This window comes from Salmo salar, chromosome ssa10 (genome assembly GCF_905237065.1).
Source record: "Salmo salar chromosome ssa10, Ssal_v3.1, whole genome shotgun sequence".
NCBI classification, from domain to species: domain Eukaryota; kingdom Metazoa; phylum Chordata; class Actinopteri; order Salmoniformes; family Salmonidae; genus Salmo; species Salmo salar.
In genome coordinates, this window is record NC_059451.1 from 86,977,689 (window position 1) to 87,002,869 (window position 25,181).

The 25,181-nt window shown below is 43.3% G+C and overlaps 2 protein-coding genes across 9 annotated transcripts in view; one reads left to right on the forward strand and one right to left on the reverse strand.

Moving 5' to 3' along the window:
* Window positions 1-1,702: 1,702 nt before the first annotated feature.
* LOC106560853 (PSME3-interacting protein) lies at window positions 1,703-10,709 on the forward strand. Of its 8 annotated transcripts, none has more exons than XR_001318680.2 (9): window positions 1,703-1,788; window positions 3,173-3,217; window positions 4,429-4,562; window positions 4,708-4,806; window positions 5,349-5,470; window positions 8,791-8,924; window positions 9,103-9,176; window positions 9,321-9,471; window positions 9,799-10,709. XR_001318680.2 is itself a non-coding variant. In XM_045688180.1 (9 exons), the coding sequence occupies exons 1-9, from the start codon at window positions 1,718-1,720 to the stop codon at window positions 9,801-9,803; spliced, it is 858 nt and encodes a 285-aa protein (XP_045544136.1). In that variant the 5' UTR covers window positions 1,703-1,717; the 3' UTR covers window positions 9,804-10,709. The 8 variants fall into 8 exon arrangements, 6 of the variants coding, with proteins under 6 accessions (XP_045544136.1, XP_045544137.1, XP_013979702.1 ...); XR_001318681.2 differs by having other exon boundaries at window positions 9,815-10,709; XM_045688180.1 differs by having other exon boundaries at window positions 9,103-9,199.
* Window positions 10,710-12,879: 2,170 nt separating this feature from the next.
* LOC106560852 (copine-2) overlaps window positions 12,880-25,181 on the reverse strand; it is a 29,609-nt gene continuing 17,307 nt past the window's right edge. The window contains exons 11-16 of the mRNA XM_014124226.2: window positions 24,675-24,808; window positions 24,313-24,367; window positions 23,468-23,519; window positions 23,126-23,259; window positions 14,164-14,400; window positions 12,880-13,388 (exon numbers count right to left, since the gene is read on the reverse strand). Of these exons, the coding sequence (XP_013979701.1) occupies window positions 13,281-13,388; window positions 14,164-14,400; window positions 23,126-23,259; window positions 23,468-23,519; window positions 24,313-24,367; window positions 24,675-24,808 (720 nt within the window). The 3' untranslated portion in view covers window positions 12,880-13,280. The remainder of the gene's footprint in view (window positions 13,389-14,163; window positions 14,401-23,125; window positions 23,260-23,467; window positions 23,520-24,312; window positions 24,368-24,674; window positions 24,809-25,181) is intronic.

The following is a 25,181-nucleotide window of genomic DNA, read 5'->3' on the forward strand; positions in this document are numbered from 1 at the left end:
AGACGTTCATCCATGTTTCTCAAACGTCACATTTCGACATGGATGGAAGTCAAATACTGACTTGTATCACGGGTGACCTGCCTGGAAGTCAAGGCACAGTTTCTCTCTTCATTAAGTGAGGGCAGTGATAGTGAAATCAGATCATTGTTGATCCAGGATATTCCATGCTGAGGATGATTCATCAAGCTCGCTTCTGGATGAGCTCAAGTTGGTCAGAAAGGGCTTGAGTTAAGTGGCCCCAATAATGGACTAAAAGCCTAACCTTACTCCTTACACGTTCTGTTTAGAGGTGAATTGGCTTTGGCAAACAAAACAGCCAAATACTCCATCTAAATGTGAATTGATTCTCAATTGCGGTACGGTTCTAGAAACATAAAGCTCTCTATTTTCATATCACATAAAAACGATTTTAAAAATGCTAAATATACTGTACAGTGTTTTAACTGGTTTTAACACAGTTGCAGCCAACAGTATTTTTCAGTGACAACACGTTTGTGGCGTCCGTCTTCCGTTTACACACAGTTGTTCGGAGACGCAGATAGCTAATTAGCACAGGTACGCCTCTGTCTTTTGTCTGTTTTCCATGAACAAGTGCTGTAACATGGAAATATGGCTGTGTGGGAACCCTATAAAGGTGTGTCGTAATTAAACTTTTTTTTATTACTATTTCTCTCTGATATAAAAGATACCTTCCTTATGTTTCCAAAACCATACCGCAAGCGATGCGTTTTAACGTTCGTAAAACAAGTGTCGGGGCTCTTAACAAAACTCCCCCGGTCCGAAGATACTATCGCCAATAGCCGCTAAAAGGTAGTTAGCGTCTATGAATGGGTTAGAGTTAAGTGGATCTGAAAATATAAAACATTTCAAATGGGAATTCTAATGGGTGTATCATGGATAAGGCATATCTGTGACTTTGCTACAAGTGATTTTAGCTCTGTTATGTTAGTAGGCTACAAGGTTGCATAAGAGTGAGAAATATCTTAGGCCTTTTCATGTTTTTTACATAAAATCCAGAATTATTTTTACATAAAATGTCAAAATGTAATTGTTGTGGGGGAAAAAAACACATTTGGTTTAAGATCTCTAGATTTCTAATTTGAAATAAAAATGTACTTTTTCTGAACACCAGTTTCTGCTGATTGCACTTTTAAGACGGTCCCTTAGCCGCAAACGCGTAATATTCACCCATTGAAACCAACATAAAGTCACCTTTTTGAAACCGAGTTGATTTAATAAACGTTGTGCCTTGCTCTCTATCGTCATCTTATTCTAGATGTATCACTCTTATCATCACAAAACTTTCCGTCGAAGAGACTGACGAGCAAAATCCGAATATCTAAACTGAAAACAAAAATATGGCGGTAATTGGATGGAGTGGTGGTGATGATGTCAATGGAAGTTTTCTCAATAATCCATAATCGTTCTACAACCAGTAAATTATAGATTTAGAATTTAGGATTTCTAATCTGCAGTTGCAAATTAGATTGTTATACAGTTATCCGAAAATGTTTAAATGAAGTATGTGCGAGAATCCAACCAGAGCCATTCAGCTGTAGCTCAGTAAATAAGCATAGTTATTGCCTGATAATGTATAACATTATGGCTCGGTTACTAGATTTACAAAAATAATCTTCCACACAATTTTGAAGACACAGTGGAAGTTAATACGTATTTATTTACACAGATTGCAACAATTATTCAGGCCGATGCACAAATGGGAACTATATTGTTTCTTCACAAATTATGCGGAACCTATTTACTGGGACACGTGGCTCCGTGGATTGGGTAAAAGTGTCCTAGCTAGCTGTGTTGTTGTTGTTAAATATTACATTTGTAATCCAAAATGTACGATCATTGATTCATATATGAACAATTGTAATCATTTTTGAACGCAGATATATATTTACATTATAGAAGCGGTATTTAACCATTATTTCGCAACGAGCTGCGTGCTAGCGGTGTTGTTGGCAATGAACTAGTTTTCTAGCGAGACAGCTACAGTAGCGAGCTAGACAGCTCGCAGCTACACAATGTATTTAGCAAGATAGCTGTCTTAGCTAGCTAAGTTTATCCTCTAAATTTCTATTCGAAATCCGTTCTTATTGGTTAGCTAATCAATCTTATAAGCCCGTAGCTAATAGACTGATCAGCTAGAGTGTGGAACCTAGCCGATTTAAATTCAACTCCCAAGATTTACGATGGAGTTGTGCGGCGACTATTGTGGGCAGACTGGAGCTACGACGTAACGTAAAATTCAGTTTGATAAAAAACGACTGATTTCAGCACCCCAAAAAATTGTCCAGTTACACACGACATTGATCTGTGTAATTGCGTGCTATTCTCTGGATGCTGAAATCAGTCGTTTTTGATAAAAACTTCAAGTTGTGACGTTGGATCACTAGTCCGCCCACATAAACGCCGCTCAGCTATCTTAAATCGTTGAGTTTTGTTGGATAGAAAAAACCTAGTCAGCAGGTATCCAATAATATGTAGGCCTAACTAATAGTTTGGTAGGTTCCCCCATAGATAGCAACTACCTATCTGGAAACGTAAATTACTAAAATGGAATATCAACCTTAAAGACAACCCTTACTTCACTTGGTAGAAGCTAGCTCAAATATAATGACAGCTAGCGTGCAGAAGACCAGGGTTTCCGAAACTGCACGTTTTGGTTTTTGCCCTGGCACTACACAGCTGGTTAAAATAATCAAAGCTTGACGATGAGTTAGTTATTTGAATCAGCTGTGTAGTACTAGGGCAAAAACCAAAATGTCCACCCAGGGGGTTCTAGGACCGAGTTTGGGAAACCATACAGTAGATGGCTACACTACACATTTCTTGAGTCGACCACTAGAGGGAGGCATAGCCTCATAAATTATAAATAGGTGATAACCAATGATTGTTTCCAACCATGGTAACAGATTTGGTCCTTGGACCCCCTGGGTGGACATTTTGTTTTTTGCCCTAGTACTACACAACTGATTCAAATAACTAACTCATCATCAAGCTTTGATTATTTGAACCAGCTGTGTAGTGCTAGGGCAAAAAACAAAACATGCACTGAGTTTGAGAAACCTTGGTCTACTCTATGTACTCTAATTGTTAATCTTATGTCTACATTTTTCCTTTAAGCACACTGTTCTGAATTATTTTATTATCTATCCAACAGATGTTTTCTTGACCTGGTGTCTGTGGTCTACTTGATTGAGTTGAGGCAAGTAAAGTAAAGTAAGTTCTCAATCTCCACTGTATACCTCTATTTTCATGGATCCAAAAATTATCAGTTTGATTAACTTTAAAAGGGAAATCTGCAGTTGTTACATTTTTTTGACTCGTCATTTAATGACATGTACCCATTCATTCTTGAAGAATATAACTTATAAATGCCATGTGCATCGTTCAACAGTCTTAACCCATCAGAATCCAGCAGCATACCACCCTGCATCCCACTGCTGCCTTGCCTCTGAAGCTAATAAGCAGGGTTGGTCCTGGTCAGTCCTTGGATGGGAGACCAGATGTTGCTGGAAGTGGTGTTGGAAGGCCAGTAGGCAGTCTTTCCTCTGGTCTAAAATTAAATATTCCCATGCCCCAGGGCAGTGATTGGGGACATTGCCCTGTGTAGGGTGCCATCTTTTGGGTGGGACGTTAAATGGGTGTCCTGACTCTGCGGTCAGTAAAGATCCCATGGCACTTATCATAAGAGTAGAGGTGTTAACGGCAGTGTCCTGGCTAAATTCCCAATCTGACTATCATGGCCACCTAATCATTGCTAGCTTCCAATTGGGTCATTCATCTCCCCTGTAACTATTCCCCAGGTAGATGCTGTAAATTAGAATGTGTTCTCAGTCAACTTGCCTGGTAAAATAAAGAATCCTAAATATAACCTTGTTTTATTCCAATGTTTGTAAATGTAAACAAATACCAAATAGCCTCAAAACATGTTTAAAACTCTAATTTTGATATCATGGTTGTCTGTGCCATAGCTCGGTCTATGAATTTGAGAGTGGTTGTCTGTGCCATAGCTCGGTCTATGAATTTGAGAGTGGCTGTCTGTGCCATAGCTCGGTCTATGAATTTGAGAGTGGTTGTCTGTGCCATAGCTCGGTCTATGAATTTGAGAGTGGTTGTCTGTGCCATAGCTCGGTCTATGAATTTGAGAGTGGTTGTCTGTGCCATAGCTCGGTCTATGAATTTGAGAGTGGTTGTCTGTGCCATAGCTCGGTCTATGAATTTGAGAGTGGTTGCATTTCTCCAGCCCCATCCCTCAGCTTTTTGCTGAAACAGGGGCAGGGAATGCTTTTATCATTTAAACTGCTGATTTCCCCTCTAACAACTCTTTGCTATTACAGATGTATAACGTGTTTTCCGTTAGTCTATTGTGGATGCTACTGTTTGAGCTCAGGTTTGTGCATGTACCTTTTCAAGGTGTGAGATGGCAGTGCCAGCGGCCGGGGGTGTAGACCTCAGTCGGAAATTTGTGTCAGAGACCGAGATCGAGGAGAAAAGGAAGCAAAGACAGGAGGAATGGGAAAAAGTTAGGAAGCCAGAGGACCCAGAGAGTAAGCCATCTGCCACTAACTCCACTCTACTTCCCAAAATGTACACAGACACAAGCAATATCTTTCTTCATGCCTGTACACTTGTCTCCTCTAAGCATCTGCATAGCTTTAGTTTCTGTGTGTTTGTGCTGTCTCCCTAACACAGAGGCTCCTGAGGAAGAGTATGATGGGCGTTCACTGTTTGAGCGGCTACAGGAGCAGAAGGACAAGAAGCAGGAGGAATACGATGAGCAGTTTAAATTCAGTAAGGGTCCCGCTCTCATTTATTTTAGTTCTTCTCCACTTTCCCTGCAACAGCCCCTACCACATTCTGGGACTTCACATTGGATATCTCAGATTAAACTATTGCATCTATGGAATGGATAGTCAGACTCTGGACCTGTTGAGTAGAAAGTATTTGTTACTCTGGGAGTGTGTACATTTTTATATTATGAACCTGTTTGTGTGAACAGACAGAACTATGTAATGTATCAGAAGAGGAGCAGGGGGAGATTATGACCTTGTCTTGGGAATGAGTGGAGCCTTCTGCCTGGCATAGCAGCTTCCCTGCTTTTCCGTTTCCCTGGTGACCAGCCTACTATTAGCAGTCACCCTGGTGGCCGTATGTGTCTTGTAAAGCTATACGCTCTTTCAGCAAGGATATTTAAGGAAAATAGAAAGCGTTTTGTTTTGTAATAACCCTTCTCCAACTCCCATGGCCTTAAGTTGAAATGATTAGATATTATTATTGTATTGGTTCTACAGTACTTAGACATTTTTTCCATGGGAATTGTCTTCTCACCACAGAGAACATGGTCAAAGGCCTGGATGAGGATGAGTCTCACTTCTTGGATGAGGTCTCCAGGCAACAGAGCCTGGTGGAGAAGCAACGCAGAGACGAGGAGCTGCATGAACTAAAAGAATACAGAATATCCTTTCAGTTTCAGCTGTATACTCCCTCCCCATAACTCTACGTTTCTCTCTTTAACACACACAAAGAGCAAAAACACAGTGTATCCATTTTCATGTCATTTTATTGCAGGTTTTTTTTCTTCTTCTGTCAGTAGGGCAACATTTAGTAGGCATGAGTCACACAAATAATGGATCTATGTGTCAGAGCCGAATGTGAGAGCCAACTACTCTCATACTCCCTGTGTTTCTCGCTCTCTTTCTCTGTCACAATATTTTGGTGGGGTTGAGTTTTTTGCTCTCTTGACAGTAGATTAGGCTCGTCTTACCCCTTTACTCCCACTCTCATCTGATGGACAGGAGGAGGCAGTCAGTCTACAGGCTTCAGGTCAGTACCAGAGCACATGAGTGGAGTTGAGTGGTTGGAAATCCTGCTCACCGCTCCGGCGCTCTATGTCCTTTCCAACCTCTCCGCTAAAAACGGCGCTCACAGAAAAAAAACTGCTGCTCCAAATTCACTCCATTCATTAAAATCCCAATTTAACCAACAGCCATCTATTGTTGTGACTACCTGGACCTACCATTTGGTTTGAAGTATTGAATCCAAACCATAGGATTTGAATGAAAAGTATTTGAGTAAACATGAAAAGGTGAATGTAAGAAGCGTACATCATTTAAAAAAGGCTTCATGTCATATTAAACTGCATATAAACACTCTGAATAGGTCAGGAGCCAGACAGTGCCTAAGAAGGAACGAAAAGGAATGATTTAGTCTATATTATTTCAAGGCTGTAGCCTACAAAGAAGTGCATTGTGAAGCATTTGCGAGTGATACACAATAGGTTGGTAGGGACGTAAAGAGCTCAGCATGTTGTATTAAATTATTATAGTCTGTAAATGGTGCATATAGGCCGTGCCTTACTTAGAATGAAATTAAAATTTTGTGCCCTTGAATACATTTTTAGAAACACGAGTTTGGCCAGTCTGTAACTTCATGCGATGGTGCCTGGAGAGCCGGCCAGCAGTGGAGAATATATTCTCCACACTTGCAGAGCCACTGGGGATGCTAAACACCCTTTTGGTCACTCTCGCCAGGCTGAGCAGAGAGAGTTGTTGTTTCTGTAGGTAGGCCTAAAGGTTTTTAGGCAAAATAACCCAATCAAAACAGAAAGCTCCTTGAAAGTTGGAATATGCCAGGCCTATTCGGCCAAATCAATTATAGCCTATTGTATAGGTAATAGAACAAAAATTAACGAAACGTTTAAAAGATCAGATTTTTAGTTTATAAATACTTTGCTACAATGACACTCTTAGTTATCTACCCACCACGTTCCTTTCTTTTAGCATGTGTACGTTGTAAGTACACCATCATGCTTTAGGGATACGTGTCTTCAGATTCCACAATGATTGTTTAGTTGTAGACACTACATCACCACACTCCCTCACTTGCTCTTGGTCCTCATCTTTGTAAGTCACCTTGATTTTGCACCTGTGTGTTTTATCAGTTTCTTTATTAAAATATTTAGCGAAGGCATGCTGGGCCGGACATGCCCTGAGCTTGTGAAGTGAGTGCTACTGGAGCGAAATTGGAGCAGGCGAGAAGGCTGACGCTCCAGCCTTTCGGAATCTCGCTCCTCGCTACAGTAAAATTGGGCTCGCTCCGCTCACGTACTCGGGTCAGAACGAGTGCTCTTCCACCTTGTTAGTGCTCCTACTCTCAAACATGACATACAGTACAGCCTCAAACACAGAACCACATTATACATGCCGAGAAACCATTAGATCAAAAAAATGTATGGGTAGCCTCCCGGGTGCCACCAGAGATTCTGGGTTCGAGTCCAGGCTCTGCCGCAGCCGGCCGCGACCGGGAGGCTCATGGGGTGACGCACAATTGGCCCAGCGTCGTCCGGATGAGGGAGGGTTTGGCCGGCAGGGATATCCTTGTCTCATCGCGCACTAGCGACTCCTGTGGCGGGCCGGGCACAGTGCACGCTGACCAGGTCGCTAGGTGTACATTGGTGCGGCTGGCTTCCGGGTTGGATGTGCGTTGTGTCAAGAAGCAGTGCGGCTTGGTTGTGTTTCGGAGGACGCATGGCTCTCGACCTTCGCCTCTCCCGAGTCCGTACGGGAGTTGCAGCGATGAGACAAGACAGTAACTACTACCAATTGGATACCACGAAATTGGGGAGAAAAAGGGGTTTAAAAAAATTATTAAAAAAATAATAATAATAAAAAAATGTATGGGTACGATTACAGTTTAAGGGTGCGTAGACAGTGACAGACAGGTAATTAGTGATAACTTGATTTGGCATATAATCATGATAACCTCACAGTGAAGAGATGATTAGCCATTCCTGATCTGACACTGTTCCTTGCCGACCTTTCCAACCCGAACGTTAATGGGTTGATCCTCAGCACGAACACTTTTACCACGCAATTTTGTGAATGGAAAAAGCATGATCTCGTTTCTCTTAACGTGTAGTGGTTTTAATTTATCTATTTTAAAGTGTACTGTATGCTTTGTATGTCCACTTAACTGATATGAACGTATGTTAATGTATGCAAAGCTGCTCTCACGCCACATATCTCAGCACTGCTCAGAGCCACGGTCCTGTGGTGATTCATTATAAATTCAGCCATAGTTTGTAACGTGACTGACTTGATAGCCTGCATTTCTCTCAATCTTTCTCAATCAGCCTGTCATGTACAATCATGATGCATGGAGCATGATCAGACAATTATGCTATTGTGTAAGGGAGAAAATAAATGTTTCCTCTCTTTCCACTGACACCAGGTTTGTCTGCAGATGGAAGAGGATGCATTGTCATGGCAACCAAATCCTACTGAGGGCTGGCTTTTAAGCTGATGGGAGACAGTTTGAAGTGCTTACTGCAGAGAACCATCAACCAGATCCTGTTGTAATATTCTGATTTGGCCTAGTTCAGCTAGTTTTCCCACCTTGTCACAGGGTTGTTTATAACTTAAAAATGTGTCACTTTTCCAGGGCGTTGGTGGAGGCCCACAAATAGACTAGTAAGTGGAAAGAACAGGCTGGATTTATGAGGACACACCTGGACTGTGGCTAGATGAACCCCGAATGCGATTCGAGTGTGTACAACTTATTCTCCTGTATTCACTCAGTCAAACATTGTTGGGAAATCTATTCTGACAGTCAGTGCTAGCCCAGTGGGCAATTTCCTGCTCAGAAGTGATTGTGAAATGTGAATTAATTGTGAGTCACCTGGTGTCCCCATCACTCCTATCAGCAGTTAATTATCACATCTAGGATCTGTACGTCTGAGTTATTTTCCATTTCCTCTCCTTAACTCCTGGATCTCACAGTGCTCTGAAAAAACTGGCATCTAGTGAGAGTCGGAAGGAGCCAGAGAGGAGGGCGGGTCCTAAACCAGCAGAGGTCAAGACCAGTCACCTGTCCCAGGCACACCTGTTGGCTGGGGCGTTCAAGCGACGCAGGTGAGGCCAGTGGCCACAGTACTTTTAGACCTAGGTCACAGTTTTCAGATCATCTGGATATAGTGTTGGAGGATGTAACACAGTTATAGGGGAGTGGTGGAGTTGGGTGAGAGTGGGGGGAAAAGTGAATTAATCTGCATGTCTCTAGTCTTTCTGTTGACTTTCCTTTCTCCTGCAGCTCTTCACAGTCCTCAGACAATAGCAAGAAACAGAAGGTTGAGGAGTCTGCAGCAGGGAATGGGGGCCGGACAGGTGGGCTGAGACCTTCTTATAATGTAACAGCTGCTCGTCATTTCACAATTGAGTGCTCTTATAACACACACTCTTCTATCTCACATGTATGACTTCACCGACATCGGTAAGTGTGACTGGCAGTGTGTTGTGCTCTCAGAGCAGGAGGCGGGCAGAGGTGTGGTTGAGCAGGGCTCCACAGTAAAGACAACAGGTGTCCTCCACCTTCCATCGGCCGCCGTGTGTGTGGGCATCCTGCCGGGCATGGGAGCCTACTCCGGCAGCAGTGACTCTGAGTCCAGCAGCGACAGCGAAGGTAGCATGGACAGGAGCATCTTTCCCATAAAGAGATACAGAGTCTGCAGATAGACACATACTCATATGCTTACACACACACTCATTCACACAAACAGGCTGCCGACACCATTGCTTTCACAGCTGTATGAGTTACTGTTATTCTAAGTCATTAGCAGCGTTTCCATCAAGTGTTTTCTAGCCCAGAGTGGCATAGTTTATGATTTCTTCATAATCACTAAATATGAATTTAAACCTGTTAAATTAACTTCAATGGCATTGTGGTTTTGGTGTTGTGCATTCAAACATGACACCTCCCCCCTTCCTCCCAATATGACATCTCACACAGTTTAAATCCCTGGCAGCCTAACCTGATGACATCCCCCTGTGGCTGCAGCTCTGCTATTGGCCAAGGAAACAGTGACTGACAGCTGTGGATCAAGGACAAGACTGCTAGACTGTCACATCACATTCATACCTTACCTTAGACAACATCAAGAAAGCGAGCCAGAGCTTTGTCTCAGATGCAATGTATGTGGAAATGCTTTTCCTTTCGTTTTTTTTGTGTTTATTTTTGATGCGTCAGTGCGAATAATGCTGGATTTGAATGGATTTCTTTCTCTCTATGAAAATGAGGGTTCCATCATGGGATGATCAAGGCTTGGGGAGAAGAAAATAAAAAGTTTTCCTGTTTTCTTTGTTATATGGTGTGAAGAGTCAGCCTGGTTTCCTAGACTAGATGTAACATAGTAAACTAAAATCCACAACACTCAAATTAGTATATGTAACATTTGGTGTGGTTAAATAAGACAGAAGGTTACTTAAGACAAAAACTAAAGGAGGGTGAATAATGTGAACGTCTAGCAACCCAAAGGCTGCCTGTTCGAATCTCATCATGGACAACTTGAGCATTTTAGGTAATTTGCAACTTCTTAACTACTTTTTTGCTAATTCCTAACCTTAACCCCTAGCCTAGCTGATGTTAGCCACCTAGCTAACATTAACCACAACCAATTGGAATTCGTAACATTGTACAAGTTGCAATTTCTAACCTATCACAGATTGTAATTCGTAACATATCATACGAAATGGATGATGGATATCCACAAATTAATACATACCTAACATATACTAATTTGAGTGTCCCGGATGTTTGTTTACTATGTTACATCTACCCCTGAGTACAGGTTGAAAGAGTTGGTGTATGCGAGTGCATGAATGAAGATAACTGGAACCAAATACAGTTTGAGTAAATTGGAATTGACTTCTGTGTCTGTTTGTACTCATTCACTTGCAACCGATTAGTTGTGACAAATGAAAAATAAGTGGCGCTAAGAAATCTAAGTGTAGGGATATATTTCTCAGGGCACTCTGAAAGAAGCCTTGTTTGTACAGCATACACATTCAGATAAAGTTGAAATGGATTTAATCTGGCACATCCAGGGTTAAATTTATACTGATTGTTCCAAACTTTCTAACATTTTCAGCTCTGTGTTTTCTTGTGAAGCAGAGGTTGAGTTCCTGCCTGACTACATTGCAGATGCATGCCAGATCTTACAATGCATGGATAGATACAGTATGTTATATCTGCTAACCAGACACGCAACCATTTGTCGCGTTCAACGTGGCAGTTGACTAAAGTCGAGACAGGTCGCGTTCCCCTGCTCACACTTGCATGCATCAACCAATGGTTGCGCGCCACATCATCGACTGCTGTTGGGCAGGGTGCATAACATATAGGGCGTGTTTCTGTACTTAGACGTTGTTTTTCCCCCCAAGTTTCCAAATCTTGAACACATTGAAGTCGGAAGTCAGAGTTCCCAGTTGTTTTGAATCCGGCATAACCACATACGTTACAGCAATGTGTCAGTCGATGACAGTCGTTGACATGACACGCAACCATTGGTTGTTGCGTCACCTTAGCTGAGGCGCACGCCCATGATGTGGTTAGCTGATACAAAAAACCCTAACCCCTGGGCAGAGGAATGCGCCCTGACTTCTACAAATCACCCGGCCAGGTTTTAGACTAGAGCGTCAAAATTGTGATGACTGACTGATAGTTATAATGCTGATTTGTAAATCAGTCAGTCTCGACTCGCATTTAAAGTTGGCTGTAATGTTGAATGTGCCCGGATCAATTGTGTCTAGTCCTTTCAAAGTGTGTTGCATTATGGGTAAAACATTGTCAGACTTGCGCTTACATGTCACCTGCATGACCTTTACAAAACACATGTGATCGAAGGTCAATCAGTTTCTGATAAAGTCACCTTCAAGTTGCTGCAGTTGCTTCTCACCAACTGAACCATGCATTCATCACCTGCATTGTGGGAGGCACTATTTGGCAACCAATCAATAGGGTGTTTTTGGTTGACCCACGCGAATATGACCAAAGACTTGACTGAACAGGAACCAACTTTGCAGCAATTCTAAAGCTACAGGGGATACAAATGAAATTGATATTTGAGACCTCTCTTGAACCAATTAATTGTACACACGTTATGTTTTCACTTTGTGAGTGTGTGCTATAGGGGTACAGAAACGTTTATTTCGACATTTATAAAGACAAAAAAGCAAGGCTCAGATCAACACTGATCTTGCTGTTGGAAAACCACTACAGTGTCGAGACTTTCGACTGTCGCAGATGGACCTCGCCGAATTTCGTCTACAGTCACCTTCGTTAGCCTTACTGCTCGAACACCCAATATTTGTAGATCAGTCAGTCACAATTTACCCATGATACATCACGGTTTTGATGCTCTTGAATATGCCATTGGTTGGTGCAACGCAACACCTGCGCATCTAATCGGGCAGGAACTAGACCAGAATGTATTCATTGCGCACGTTCATAGACTTCGATAGACATCGCATCATTGTGTATGTTCCTTTATGGCGTCTATGAGAGCATGGGCAGCGTTATTGAGGCTATCTCTATTTTTGAAGTAGTCCATTTTCTTCTTCTCCTATTTCTATGAGTTGGCAAACAAACTGAAAGGGTGCATAGTGCCACCTGTAATGTTCTGTTTGAACAGGTATAAAGCCAAGGTTGACGATTTACTGCCACCTGCACTTATGAAATGTTTGCTCACAAATATAATTAATTGTCTGATCCCTCCTGATGATGAGGATGGTATCATTTGATCCTTCTTTAACCCATAGTCCCACCCAGTTGACTACTTCAAAATGGTGAATGTCCTCAATGGCACTGCCCATGCTAAAACTGGCTCTTTTTTTGGCCACTAAAGTCCTCTATCTTTAAAGGTGAGTCAAGGCAAAATAATCTACAAATCACCTTGCATCATAAATAACTACTCAAAAAATAACTACTCCATATTATTTGTAGATCAGTCAGGCACAATTTACAATTTCTCTCGAACATGGCCATTATGTTGGCTCAACATTATGTTCCAGTCAAACACAGTGCACTGCACAGTGACATTTATGTAAGTTTATTTACCTGCGTGGTAACATAAATACATGGTGAACTTTATAAAATCAATTACAACACCTTCAAGGTACAAGTACAACAAATTACAATTCAATGCATAAAAGATACATAAGAACTTTTCATAAACATTTCCTTTTCAAAACATAGAATATTGTATAAATTTACATTCAGTATACAGTATACACATTTCTAAAATTCCCTTTCTTTTCAGGGGACTGCAAAGTAGTGTTCTTTGCCACATTTTCCTCCTCCACAAAGTCTTGCTTTAAGATGTAAAAAAAAATCTGATAAATACATATAAAAAAAAAAACGTTTCATGCACATTGTTTTTTGTAAACAGTGAGTCGATATTTGCAACATGCATGATTAACCAAGGCCTTGGGCTTTCACTCCAATGCTGTGTTGCTAGGCGACAGGTTCCTCTGTTTGAAATACTGTGTGACCTGTTGCGGCAGCTCAGCCAATACTGATTTGGCTAAAGTTTCCTTCGGAGCCTGTGAGAACATGACGGGAAAATAAAAGTCACATTAGAGATCTCTAAATGTCAGTGATTTTAAAATAATAATGCATTCGAATCAACATTCATCCAGTAAACGTTTTGGGAAGTAAACCTTTTACTGGATCACTCCATATAAATTTTTTCATTTCCTGCAGATGGACTGAAGCTACAGATTGCCCACTCCCACACCCACTCCCAATGCTGTTTACAGATGTGATTGAAATAAATCCATTACAGCAAGTATCATCTCTAATTTGTCTAGCAACAACAACATGTTGTGGTTTTAACATAGGGATATAACAGTCCTTTTTTCCTGATCTTGTCCACATTCTGATTGTACCCACATTTTTAGACAGGTGTAGATAATTAAAAGATGCAATGTGATCTGATTGTGATCAGGTCTTCCTGACCACCTCCGGAGGTAGTCAGACACGCAGATGTCTGGATAGCTTACAAGTGTAGACAGATCTGGACAGTTTAACCATTTAAATCATAATTATCCCACCCTCTAAAATCATTGACAGGTGATGCCATTGACTTATGGCATCAATATGTGTCTTAAAATAAATATTATTTTGAATGAATATCTGTCAAATACTTTTCATACAGGGAGGGACCAGGATAACTGGTCACAATGCGGACAAGGTGGACAGATAAGAGACACTTTTTACTACCATGTGTTGAAGCACGGCTCCACTGTGGGTACAATCAGAATGTGGGAATTTATACAATCCTTTTGTTTCACCCTATTAAACATGTGAGACACTCACATTTCGGAAGTCCCTGAAGGGAACAAACTGCACAATGTCTCTGACTGCCTCCTCTCCTGTGTAAGAGCGTAACACGTTGCTGTCCCCATCCAGGAACTCCATGGCAGCAAAGTCTGCATTGCCCACTCCAATAATGATGATTGACATGGGGAGTTTGGCTGCCTGAACAATGGCGTGGCGGGCCTCATCCATGTCACTGATCACCCCATCTGTGATGATCAGCAGAGTGAAGTATTGCTGCAGGGGGAGAAAGAGAGATGGGTGGAGAGAAGGGGTGATTCATGGACAAATCCACTCCAAAAATCTTTTTCATTTTTAAAATTGTATTAGTCTACTGTTGGTACAGTCCCATAATGTTTTGCATGTCAGCAGTCAAGTTTTCAAGATATAGGATTTTCAAGAAGCAAAGTGTCACTTGCCACATCATGAAAACTTGACTGCTGACATGCAAAACATTCTGAGACTTTATTATCTGTGGACTAATGAAAAAAATACCAAAATATCGTTTTTTGTGGATTTTCTTTTAAGCTTTGGGGATGATGTGAAGGAGACTTGAAGGTGAATATAATCATGTAGGGACAGAGCAGGAAAGTTTGTTCAGACAGAAATTACATTTAGCCAAAATATATTAAACTGTTCCATTTAGCCACATGGATTACAGACCGGTTTCAGTATGATGGCTACTGTATAACCACATCTCCGAAGTGGCACTGGTGCTGGAATAACAAATTAGGGCTAGATTCAATCGTTATCGCAGAAGTATGGAGGAAGATCCTCGTTATAACTTGATTGAAGTCTTTCGCGAAGACTGCATGCACGGTAAATGCTGCATATGTCGGCTCAATCGGAAATGATCTTAAAATGTGTATGCGGATCTTCCGTGATACGGATTGAATCCAGCCCTTAATATTAAGGCAATTAATATCAACGCTCCATGTCCTCATTGTAGACACACATTTCGTTAATAGCTTTTGATGTACATTAACTCAAAACACCTTAGAAGAGCACAGGCAGATTACTGATGATTGCATTACATTGTGGAGAAATTGTTGTACACAGGGAGAGGGAAGATGAGAGACAAGATGAGAAGGAGAAAAAAGGAGCTTTAATACAATCCCATTCCACTCCTGCAAAACAGGAGGGTGGGGGAAGGAGGATTTATATAGTCACACAATCCCTGTCTCCTGTTCTTTCTGCTGCAGTTTGCTGATAGTCATATTTAGCATGGAGATTTACATTTGCTCAGCGTGGCATCATAATGAAATCTTCTTCCAGCTGTAAGGCTGGTTAGAGAGCAGACAGCAGCACAGTCACACTGAATTATCACACACGACCTGGAGAATTAACTGACTGGAGCCCAAAAAGACCCACTCCCACAAGCACAAATGTCAAAGGCTGTTCTGGTCTTAAGGGATCAACGGATTTCTTAATCATACCGCAGCGCGCAGCCAAAATCAGTAACAGCATGTCTGTCTGATTGTCTAGTGTGAGTCAGTGTAAAGCTATGGTCTGATGACCATAATTTCGTCCTGTGGGTTTATTATGGCCAGGTCCAAACCATGAGGGTCAGAGAGAGCAGCACTTGTGCAGGATGAGAGGACCTCTAGCTGCTTCTCCAAGCACAGCCACTGACACAAAGACCCTCAGCAGTTCCCACGTTCCATGCTCATTTCTATGTAGAGCACTTCAAAAATGCCCCCCAACCCACTGCGGCTTTCTGTTCTCAAAAGGAAACAAAGCAATCTGACTGACATGAAATGCCCTGGTAAATCATCCAAATGGGAGGGCTAGACCTATGTTAATAAAATAATCTGTTTTTCTTTTCTTCCGTCTCTGGCCATTGTCAGTGTCCAGTGCTCTAACTAACAGACCACACAAACATGTCCCTCTAGGTGAGAAAAGCTCCATTACTGCTTGGCTAGGTTTTACTTTAAGTGTGGAATACGCACATTGAGGCATAAAGTGTGGAATACACACATTCGGAGGCCAGGATTAACTCTCCTGGCCTTCTGGCATGGTTGATGTGATGCTGTGATGCTGAGACATCAAGCCCTGCGGGCCAATGTGTCACAGCTCCCCAACGTCTTCACACTTAGCAGGGGCACTGGGCTAAGAAGAGAGCTGAGGCTGACTTATTTTCATCCTCTTCACACACGGACACCCACACACACACACACACACACACGCACACACACACACACACACACACACACACACACGGACACACACACACACACATACACACACACACACACGCACACACACACACACGGACACACACACACACACACACACACACACACACACACACACACACACACACACACACACACACACACACACGGACACACACACACACACACACGCACACGCACGTGCGCACACACACACACGCACACGCACACGCACACACACACACACACACACACAAAATACACACAGGAGCACACACACACTCTACATTCATACAAAAGCACACGCATGCACACATTCGCTGTTTCAATTGCACTCAACATGCACAAAAATATGTGTGCTTTTACTCACTCAGAGACATATAGGTATAAGTATATAGGTATATACAGGTATAAGTTGACAAGTTCACAAACACAGCAACACACACACAGCTTAGCTGTTGTCTTTACTAACTGCTCTCCAGTAATCTCTGTAGTCTTGTCAGTAGCTTCCTCCCACACAAACACAGTCCCTCAGATATGCTAGCTGTTGCGACCCCTTGCTCCTGCCTGCTTCTCGTCAGAGGGGCCACCAGAGCTGGCATGTGTTTGATAAAAGCACCCTCCCCCTGCTGTGGACGCTGTGAAGTCTGCTCATTTAATGTACTTTAACAGGCCCGCTCATTAGTAAATCATTATCTAAGGGACAGAGACAGACACAGCTATCTCAGCCGATTTGTACACACTCACACACACCCACAATCTTTTTCCAAGCCCAGGGGCAGACATCTACAGTGCCTAGCAGGTGATTTGTGAGTTCACATGCGCACATACATCAAGGTATTTATCTCTTCCATTTCCAAAACCTTGTGAAGTGAACACAATAGCTAATTTGTCTTGTTTTTACTGTAAACATACCAGCAAATTGCAGTAAAATTATCCTTGGTCTCTCTCTAGTTCTCTGTTTCACTCATATTCTTTGGGGTGACAGGGTGCAATTAGGGACAAAAAGCTCCCAGGAGCCTAAAGGATAATGAATAATAACAGGCTATTACTTCCTCCAAACCCACAGGCTGTGTACATCTGTGTAACGCCCTGGCCATAGAGAGGGTTTTTTTGTTCTTTATTTTGGTTAGGCCAGGGTGTTACATTGGGTGGGCGTTCTATGTTCCTTTTTCTATGTTTTTGTATTTCTTTGTTTTGGGCCGTGTGTGGCTCCCAATCAGGCACAGCTGAAGCTCGTTGTTGCTGATTGGGAGTCACACATAAGGAGCATGTTTTTCCTTTGGGTTTTGTGGGTAATTGTTTCTGTTTAGTGTGTTTCACCTGACAGGACTGTGTTGGCTGTCAGTTCCTTGTTTTGTTTGAATAGTGTTACGGCACTAATTAAATATGTTGAACACTAACTCCGCTGCATTTTGGTCTTCTTCCGACGACAGCCCTTACAATCTGAATGTGAAGCCAGGAAACAGAAGGTCCAAAGAGGGGTCTGGACTGTATTTTCACTATTTTCAGGGCATAAGAATATTATCTATATTCTTAACTGGGACATTCTGTCCTGGTCTTTCTTACATTTTACATTTAAGTCATTTAGCAGACGCTCTTATCCAGAGCGACTTACAAAATGGTGCATTCACCTTATGATATCCAGTGGAACAACCACTTTACAATAGTGCATCTAAATCTTTTAAGGGGGGGGTTAGAAGGATTACTTTATCCTATCCTAGGTATTCCTTAAAGAGGTGGGGTTTCAGGTGTCTCCGGAAGGTGGTGATTGACTCCGCTGTCCTGGCGTCGTGAGGGAGCTTGTTCCACCATTGGGGTGCCAGAGCAGCGAACAGTTTTGACTGGGCTGAGCGGGAACTGTGCTTCCTCAGAGGTAGGGGGGCCAGCAGGCCAGTGGTGGATGAACACAGTGCCCTTGTTTGGGTGTAGGGCCTGATCAGAGCCTGAAGGTATGGAGGTGCCGTTCCCTTCACAGCTCCGTAGGCAATCACCATGGTCTTGTAGCGGATGCGAGCTTCAACTGGAAGCCAGTGGAGAGAGCGGAGGAGCGGGGTGACGTGAGAGAACTTGGGAAGGTTGAACACCAGACGGGCTGCGGCGTTCTGGATGAGTTGTAGGGGTTTAATGGCACAGGCAGGGAGCCCAGCCAACAGCGAGTTGCAGTAATCCAGACGGGAGATGACAAGTGCCTGGATTAGGACCTGCGCCGCTTCCTGTGTGAGGCAGGGTCGTACTCTGCGAATGTTGTAGAGCATGAACCTACAGGATCGGGTCACCGCCTTGATGTTAGTGGAGAACGACAGGGTGTTGTCCAGGATCACGCCAAGGTTCTTAGCACTCTGGGAGGAGGACACAAGGGAGTTGTCAACCGTGATGGCGAGATCATGGAACGGGCAGTCCTTCCCCGGGAGGAAGAGCAGCTCCGTCTTGCCGAGGTTCAGCTTGAGCTGGTGATCCGTCATCCACACTGATATGTCTGACAGACATGCAGAGATGCGATTCGCCGCCTGGTTATCAGAAGGGGGAAAGGAGAAGATTAATTGTGTGTCGTCTGCATAGCAATGATAGGAGAGACCATGTGAGGATATGACAGAGCCAAGTGACTTGGTGTATAGCGAGAATAGGAGAGGGCCTAGAACAGAGCCCTGGGGGACACCAGTGGTGAGAGCGCATGGTGCGGAGACAGATTCTCGCCACGCCACCTGGTAGGAGCGACCTGTCAGGTAGGACGCAATCCAAGCGTGGGCCGCGCCGGAGATGCCCAACTCGGAGAGGGTGGAGAGGAGGATCTGATGGTTCACAGTATCAAAGGCAGCAGATAGGTCTAGAAGGATGAGAGCAGAGGAGAGAGAGTTAGCTTTAGCAGTGCGGAGAGCCTCCGTGACACAGAGAAGAGCAGTCTCAGTTGAATGCCCAGTCTTGAAACCTGACTGATTAGGATCAAGAAGGTCATTCTGAGAGAGATAGCAGGAGAGCTGGCCAAGGACGGCACGTTCAAGAGTTTTGGAGAGAAAAGAAAGAAGGGATACGGTCTGTAGTTGTTGACATCGGAGGGATCGAGTGTAGGTTTTTTTCAGAAGGGGTGCAACTCTCGCTCTCTTGAAGACGGAAGGGACGTAGCCAGCGGTCAAGGATGAGTTGATGAGCGAGGTGAGGAAGGGGAGAAGGTCTCCGGAAATGGTCTGGAGAAGAGAGGAGGGGATAGGGTCAAGTGGGCAGGTTGTTGGGCGGCCGGCCATCACAAGACGCGAGATTTCATCTGGAGAGAGAGGGGAGAAAGAGGTCAAAGCACAGGGTAGGGCAGTGTGAGCAGGACCAGCGGTGTCGTTTGACTTAGCAAACGAGGATCGGATATCGTCAACCTTCTTTTCAAAATGGTTGACGAAGTCATCCGCAGAGAGGGAGGAGGGGGGGAGGGGGAGGAGGATTCAGGAGGGAGGAGAAGGTAGCAAAGAGCTTCCTAGGGTTAGAGGCAGATGCTTGGAATTTAGAGTGGTAGAAAGTGGCTTTAGCAGCAGAGACAGAAGAGGAGAATGTAGAGAGGAGTGAGTGAAAGGATGCCAGGTCCGCAGGGGAGGCGAGTTTTCCTCCATTTCCGCTCGGCTGCCCGGAGCCTTGTTCTGTGAGCTCGTAGTGAGTCGTCGAGCCACGGAGCAGGAGGGGAGGACCGAGCCGGCCTGGAGGATAGGGGACAGAGAAAATCAAAGGATGCAGAAAGGGAGGAGAGGAGGGTTGAGGAGGCAGAATCAGGAGATAGGTTGGAGAAGGTTTGAGCAGAGGGAAGAGATGATAGGATGGAAGAGGAGAGAGTAGCGGGAGAGAGAGAGCGAAGGTTGGGACGGCGCAATACCATCCGAGTAGGGGCAGAGTGAGAAGTGTTGGATGAGAGCAAGAGGGAAAAGGATACAAGGTAGTGGTCGGAGATTTGGAGGGGAGTTGCAATGAGATTAGTGGAAGAACAGCATCTAGTAAAGATGAGGTCAAGCGTATTGCCTGCCTTGTGAGTAGGGGGGGAAGGTGAGAGGGTGAGGTCAAAAGAGGAGAGGAGTGGAAAGAAGGAGGCAGAGAGGAATGAGTCGAAGGTAGACGTGGGGAGGTTAAAGTCACCCAGAACTGTGAGAGGTGAGCCATCCTCAGGAAAGGAACTTATCAAGGCGTCAAGCTCATTGATGAACTCTCCAAGGGAACCTGGAGGGCGATAAATGATAAGGATGTTAAGCTTGAAAGGGCTGGTAACTGTGACAGCATGGAATTCAAATGAGGAGATAGACAGATGGGTCAGGGGAGAAAGAGAGAATGTCCACTTGGGAGAGATGAGGATTCCAGTGCCACCACCCCGCTGGCTCGATGCTCTAGGGGTATGCGAGAACACGTGGGCAGACGAAGAGAGAGCAGTAGGAGTAGCAGTGTTATCTGTGGTAATCCATGTTTCCGTCAGCGCCAGGAAGTCTAGGGACTGGAGGGTAGCATAGGCTGAGATGAACTCAGCCTTGTTGGCTGCAGACCGGCAGTTCCAGAGGCTGCCGGAGACCTGGAACTCCACGTGGGTCATGCGCGCTGGGACCACCAGGTTAGAGTGGCAGCGGCCACGCGGTGTGAAGCGTTTGTATGGCCTGTGCAGAGGGGAGAGAACAGGGATAGACAGACACATAGTTGACAAGCTACAGAAGTGTTGTTTCTTGTATTATTGTCTCTTGTGTCTTTAGAGAACTGTTTCACTTTGATATCCTTTCTTCTGTCCTGATTTTCTCTTTCTTTTCTTCTGTTAACTAGATATTCTTTGTTGTTCTTCGTTAGCTAGCTAGCTTCTTCCAAAAGAGTCCCTAGCAACTGCTTAGCAACTGGTAAACAATTCAGCTTGCTAAGATAACTACAATTTTATGAAAAATAGTTATTTTTCAAAAGCCTATCTTCTTTGTTTGTTGCTTGTTTTTTCTCCTATTCAGTCTTGCAGTTTTCTTTAGCTTTTTTCCGATGTACTTCACTCTAAAAACCATGTAAATTTCAATATTTGTAGGAGCTCATTTTTCAGCTTCTTCCTTCCCTGGAGGAAAATACTTGTTAACTGTCTCATTCTAGGCTGTTCACACTACTTAGAAAAAAGGGTTCCAAAATGGTTCTGCGGCTGTCCTCATAGGATAACCCTTTTTGGTTCCAGGTAGAATTATTTTGGGTTCCATGTAGAATGCTCTGTGGAAAGAGTTCTACGTCCAAATGGGTAATACCTGGAACCAAAAGGGGTTCCTCAAATGGTTCTCCTATCGGGACAGCCCAAAAACGCTTTTTGGTTCTAGATAGCACCTTTTTTTTCTGAAAGTGTAGAGTTGCTGTCACATCTTTGCGGTCACATTCTCCAGTGCTGCATCTCTGTCAAGAGTCAGATCCCTCTCCCGTCACAGAGCAGAGACAGAGAGAGAGACCATTCTGTTGGACTGCAAAGAGAAAAGAGTAGACCTCTAGGCTACGCCTCATTAGTCATTAAAACCAATAAACAACAGGTGAAAAGAGGGAAGATTTGTTCACTGAATCACCATCTATAAATAACTACAGATGTAGGATCTTAATTTGAGCTGGTTTGCTACAGCAGGAAAATAATCCTGCAGCAACAGGAAATGTGAATTATTATGTGGTTTATAATTAATGGCCATTTTTGTAGGGGTTGATCCATTTTTCGAAAATTAAGTCTGAAATTTCAAAGTGGAAATTACAAACTTCAGAAGCCTTTTTAAACTTTAAATACACTACAAGTTTTTAATTGCCTGCATTGCAGGAAAGTTCCCCTGCAACAGGAGGATCAAAATAACATCCTACATCTATATAATTGAAAGGGGACTTTATTGGCTACTGTTCTCTCCTCTGGGCTGGTAATAAGAGCAGAGAGAAATTGCGAGCGCTGTTCAAAATGCCTCTGCAGACTTTGAACTGACAACTAGAAGCAAAGTTTTCTCACACAGCAATTAGGATCTCTGTTAGTGCTGGATCCAACTCTCCATCTTACATACCCCGAGTCAAAAAAACACACACACACACACATATACACAGCTTGCTGATAGGCCCATGAGAAAAGCAGTAAGGGGACTCATTATTTTCTGATTACAGCATGCTGAGCAGCTCTGATGGGAACAGACCTGTCTGAGAGACACAGGAAAGAATTGTTCTTAAAGGGAAAGCTGTCCAACGGGCTGAATTCTGTTCATTGTAACTGTGATGACTCCACCAATAAGCTGGAGTCTGTAATGTCTCATTATGCATGAGCGGTAGAGTACAGAGCACTACTGTTGTAAAAACAGGGATGAGTGGAAAGTGTTTGAATAGGGTGCGTGTAGAGTAGATTATGTAGTAAATACTCCAGCTATTTTCCATATTGTTAGATATGGCTTTTGAGTTACTTCAGCTGTGGTGAGGGTATGTTTTCCATGGAAATGTAATCTTTCTAAAAAAACTCTACCCCGGATCAAGAAGATGTCATGTAAGGACTCAGTGGTAATACCTTTCCAACCGTGTGAATGTTGAACGGTTCTGTGACTTCAGGAGCTCTGGGTTACAGTTGGAAACCTGTCACATGGTCAGCCTGTGTGCTACCATAACTGGCCACAGGCAGTGGAACAGTGCTCGTGTTTACTACAAAGTGCATCCGCCTCTAAAGTCAATAAGTATTGGTAATGTGGGGGGATTTACATGTCATTGAGAACTGGTAATGTTAAACAGCAAAATGATACATTCAATAGAATGAAAATGGATAAACAATGAAAGTAGTGGTCCTAATAGTGCTAACGAGCACTCACCGCAGCAGTCTCCTGTTGCAGGGCCTGGGTGGCGAAGCGGGCCACATGGGTGATGATGGGGGAGAAGTTGGTTGGGCCGTAGAAGCGGATGTGAGGCAGGCAGGCAGAGTAGGCCTGGGCAATCCCCTCCACACCTGACCACAGGAAACCCACATGGAAACCATGTCATGGAAAATGCTTGACAGCAAACTCAGACTCTACACAGAGGGTTTTAGTATGGTACTTCTCTAATACATTAGACAGAAGTCCAACTCCATTGAAAAAGCAAGAAACCAACTCTGGTAAGTACAGCCTGTAGTAAGGTTTTAAATAGGAGTTACAGATAACATAGTAGTTGCTCACCTTGGCAGAATGGATTGGTCGGGTCAAAGTTGATGGCAAATTCATGAGACACCTGCAGGTTCAAGAGACAAAGAAACAAGGCTCAGGTGCAGAAATGGAAAATTGAGAATGTCCAATGGCTGTGAGAGAGACAGTAGAGGAATGCGGGTGCAGTAGAAATCTGAATTTGCATTGTTTAATTGTAACTGGTGGGAAAAGTAGTGAATTGTGTATGTGATCAAATTATATAATTATCCCCTTGGGAAAAGTAGTGAATTGTGTATGTGATCAAATTGTATAATTATCCCCTCCCCCATCCCTTTTTCTGTCACTTTATCTATTCTATTTAGCTTTCCTTCATGCCAATTCCATTACATACATTCCCATCCCTGCAGTGCCCTTTCATTCCCATCCCTGCAGTGCCCTTTCATTCCCATCCCTGCAGTGCCCTTTCATTCCCATCCCTGCAGTGCTCTTTCATTCCCATCCTTGCAGTGGCCTTTCATTCCCATTCTTTCAACCTCTTGCTCTCTCCTTCCTCTAGTCCTCTCAGACCACAGATGGGTTAAACCTCCCTAAATGCTTCCCTTACAGTATCTGAAAGCAAGGCTAAATATTCTGTCTATTTCTGTTGCTCATCCTCCTCTTCCCTTTGTCCTTTACATCAGTGCAGTGCCATGGCAACCCAGATGGGACAACAGTTGTATAATCATTGGATTATGCATGTATTATACATACTCTTTATCTCCGTGATAGCGTTCTCTTCCAGTCGCCCTCTTCTCTTTAACACTCCTTTGGCTCTACTTCTATCATATGTAGTGTGCTGTGAAAACACACACTCGCATACAGACAGTACATACACTTACCTTCCAGTCTGGAGGGAGTTGAGCCCCAAATCCCAGAGCAGGAAACATTTTGTCACTGAGGAAGTATTGCAACAGATTGGCAGTGTTGAGCTACTTCATCAAAATTCAATATACAATTTTGCATCATGGAATGTTGCAATACACTTGGGTTGGTACTTTGTCATAAACAATTAAACCTACCCACACAATCTGATACTTTGAAGTGACATAAAGAATATGACTGAGTAGACACAGAATTAGAAGAGTTGAAGGGACCTTTTCGTAACTTAAGACTGATGTATTATGAAAAATATTATACTGTATGTATCTGTGATATGGTCATAATGAGTCCTGTCAGTAGTGTTTACTATAACGGGACTCACGTGTCATAGTCCTGGATGATCTGGCCCACAGCCAGGATGGCTGACAGGTACTCGTTGCTGCCCAGAGGATTGATGTAGTGAAGAGAGGAGGGCTCCCGGGGGTTCCCATTAGATGCTGTGAAGTCAATGCCAACCTACAGGAATAGCAAGAAAGGAGACAGACATGCTTACAAACACAAACAAAGTCTATAAATCGGTTCAAAATATGAACAGATGTGGAGCGTATAAATAGATTTCGGCCTTATTTCAGGATCCTGTCCTCAGGAAAAGTGACTTCATTCAGAAGGTTACAATATAAACATGCTAATTTGCTCAAAGATTACAACTGACAAGCCCTCCCTGAAGCGGCGAGTACAAGCGTTCACCTACAGTGGGGGAAAAAAGTATTTGATCCCCTGCTGATTTTGTACGTTTGCCCACTGACAAAGAAATGATCAGTCTATAATTTTAATGGTAGGTTTATTTGAACAGTGAGAGACAGAATAACAACAAAAATATTCAGAAAAA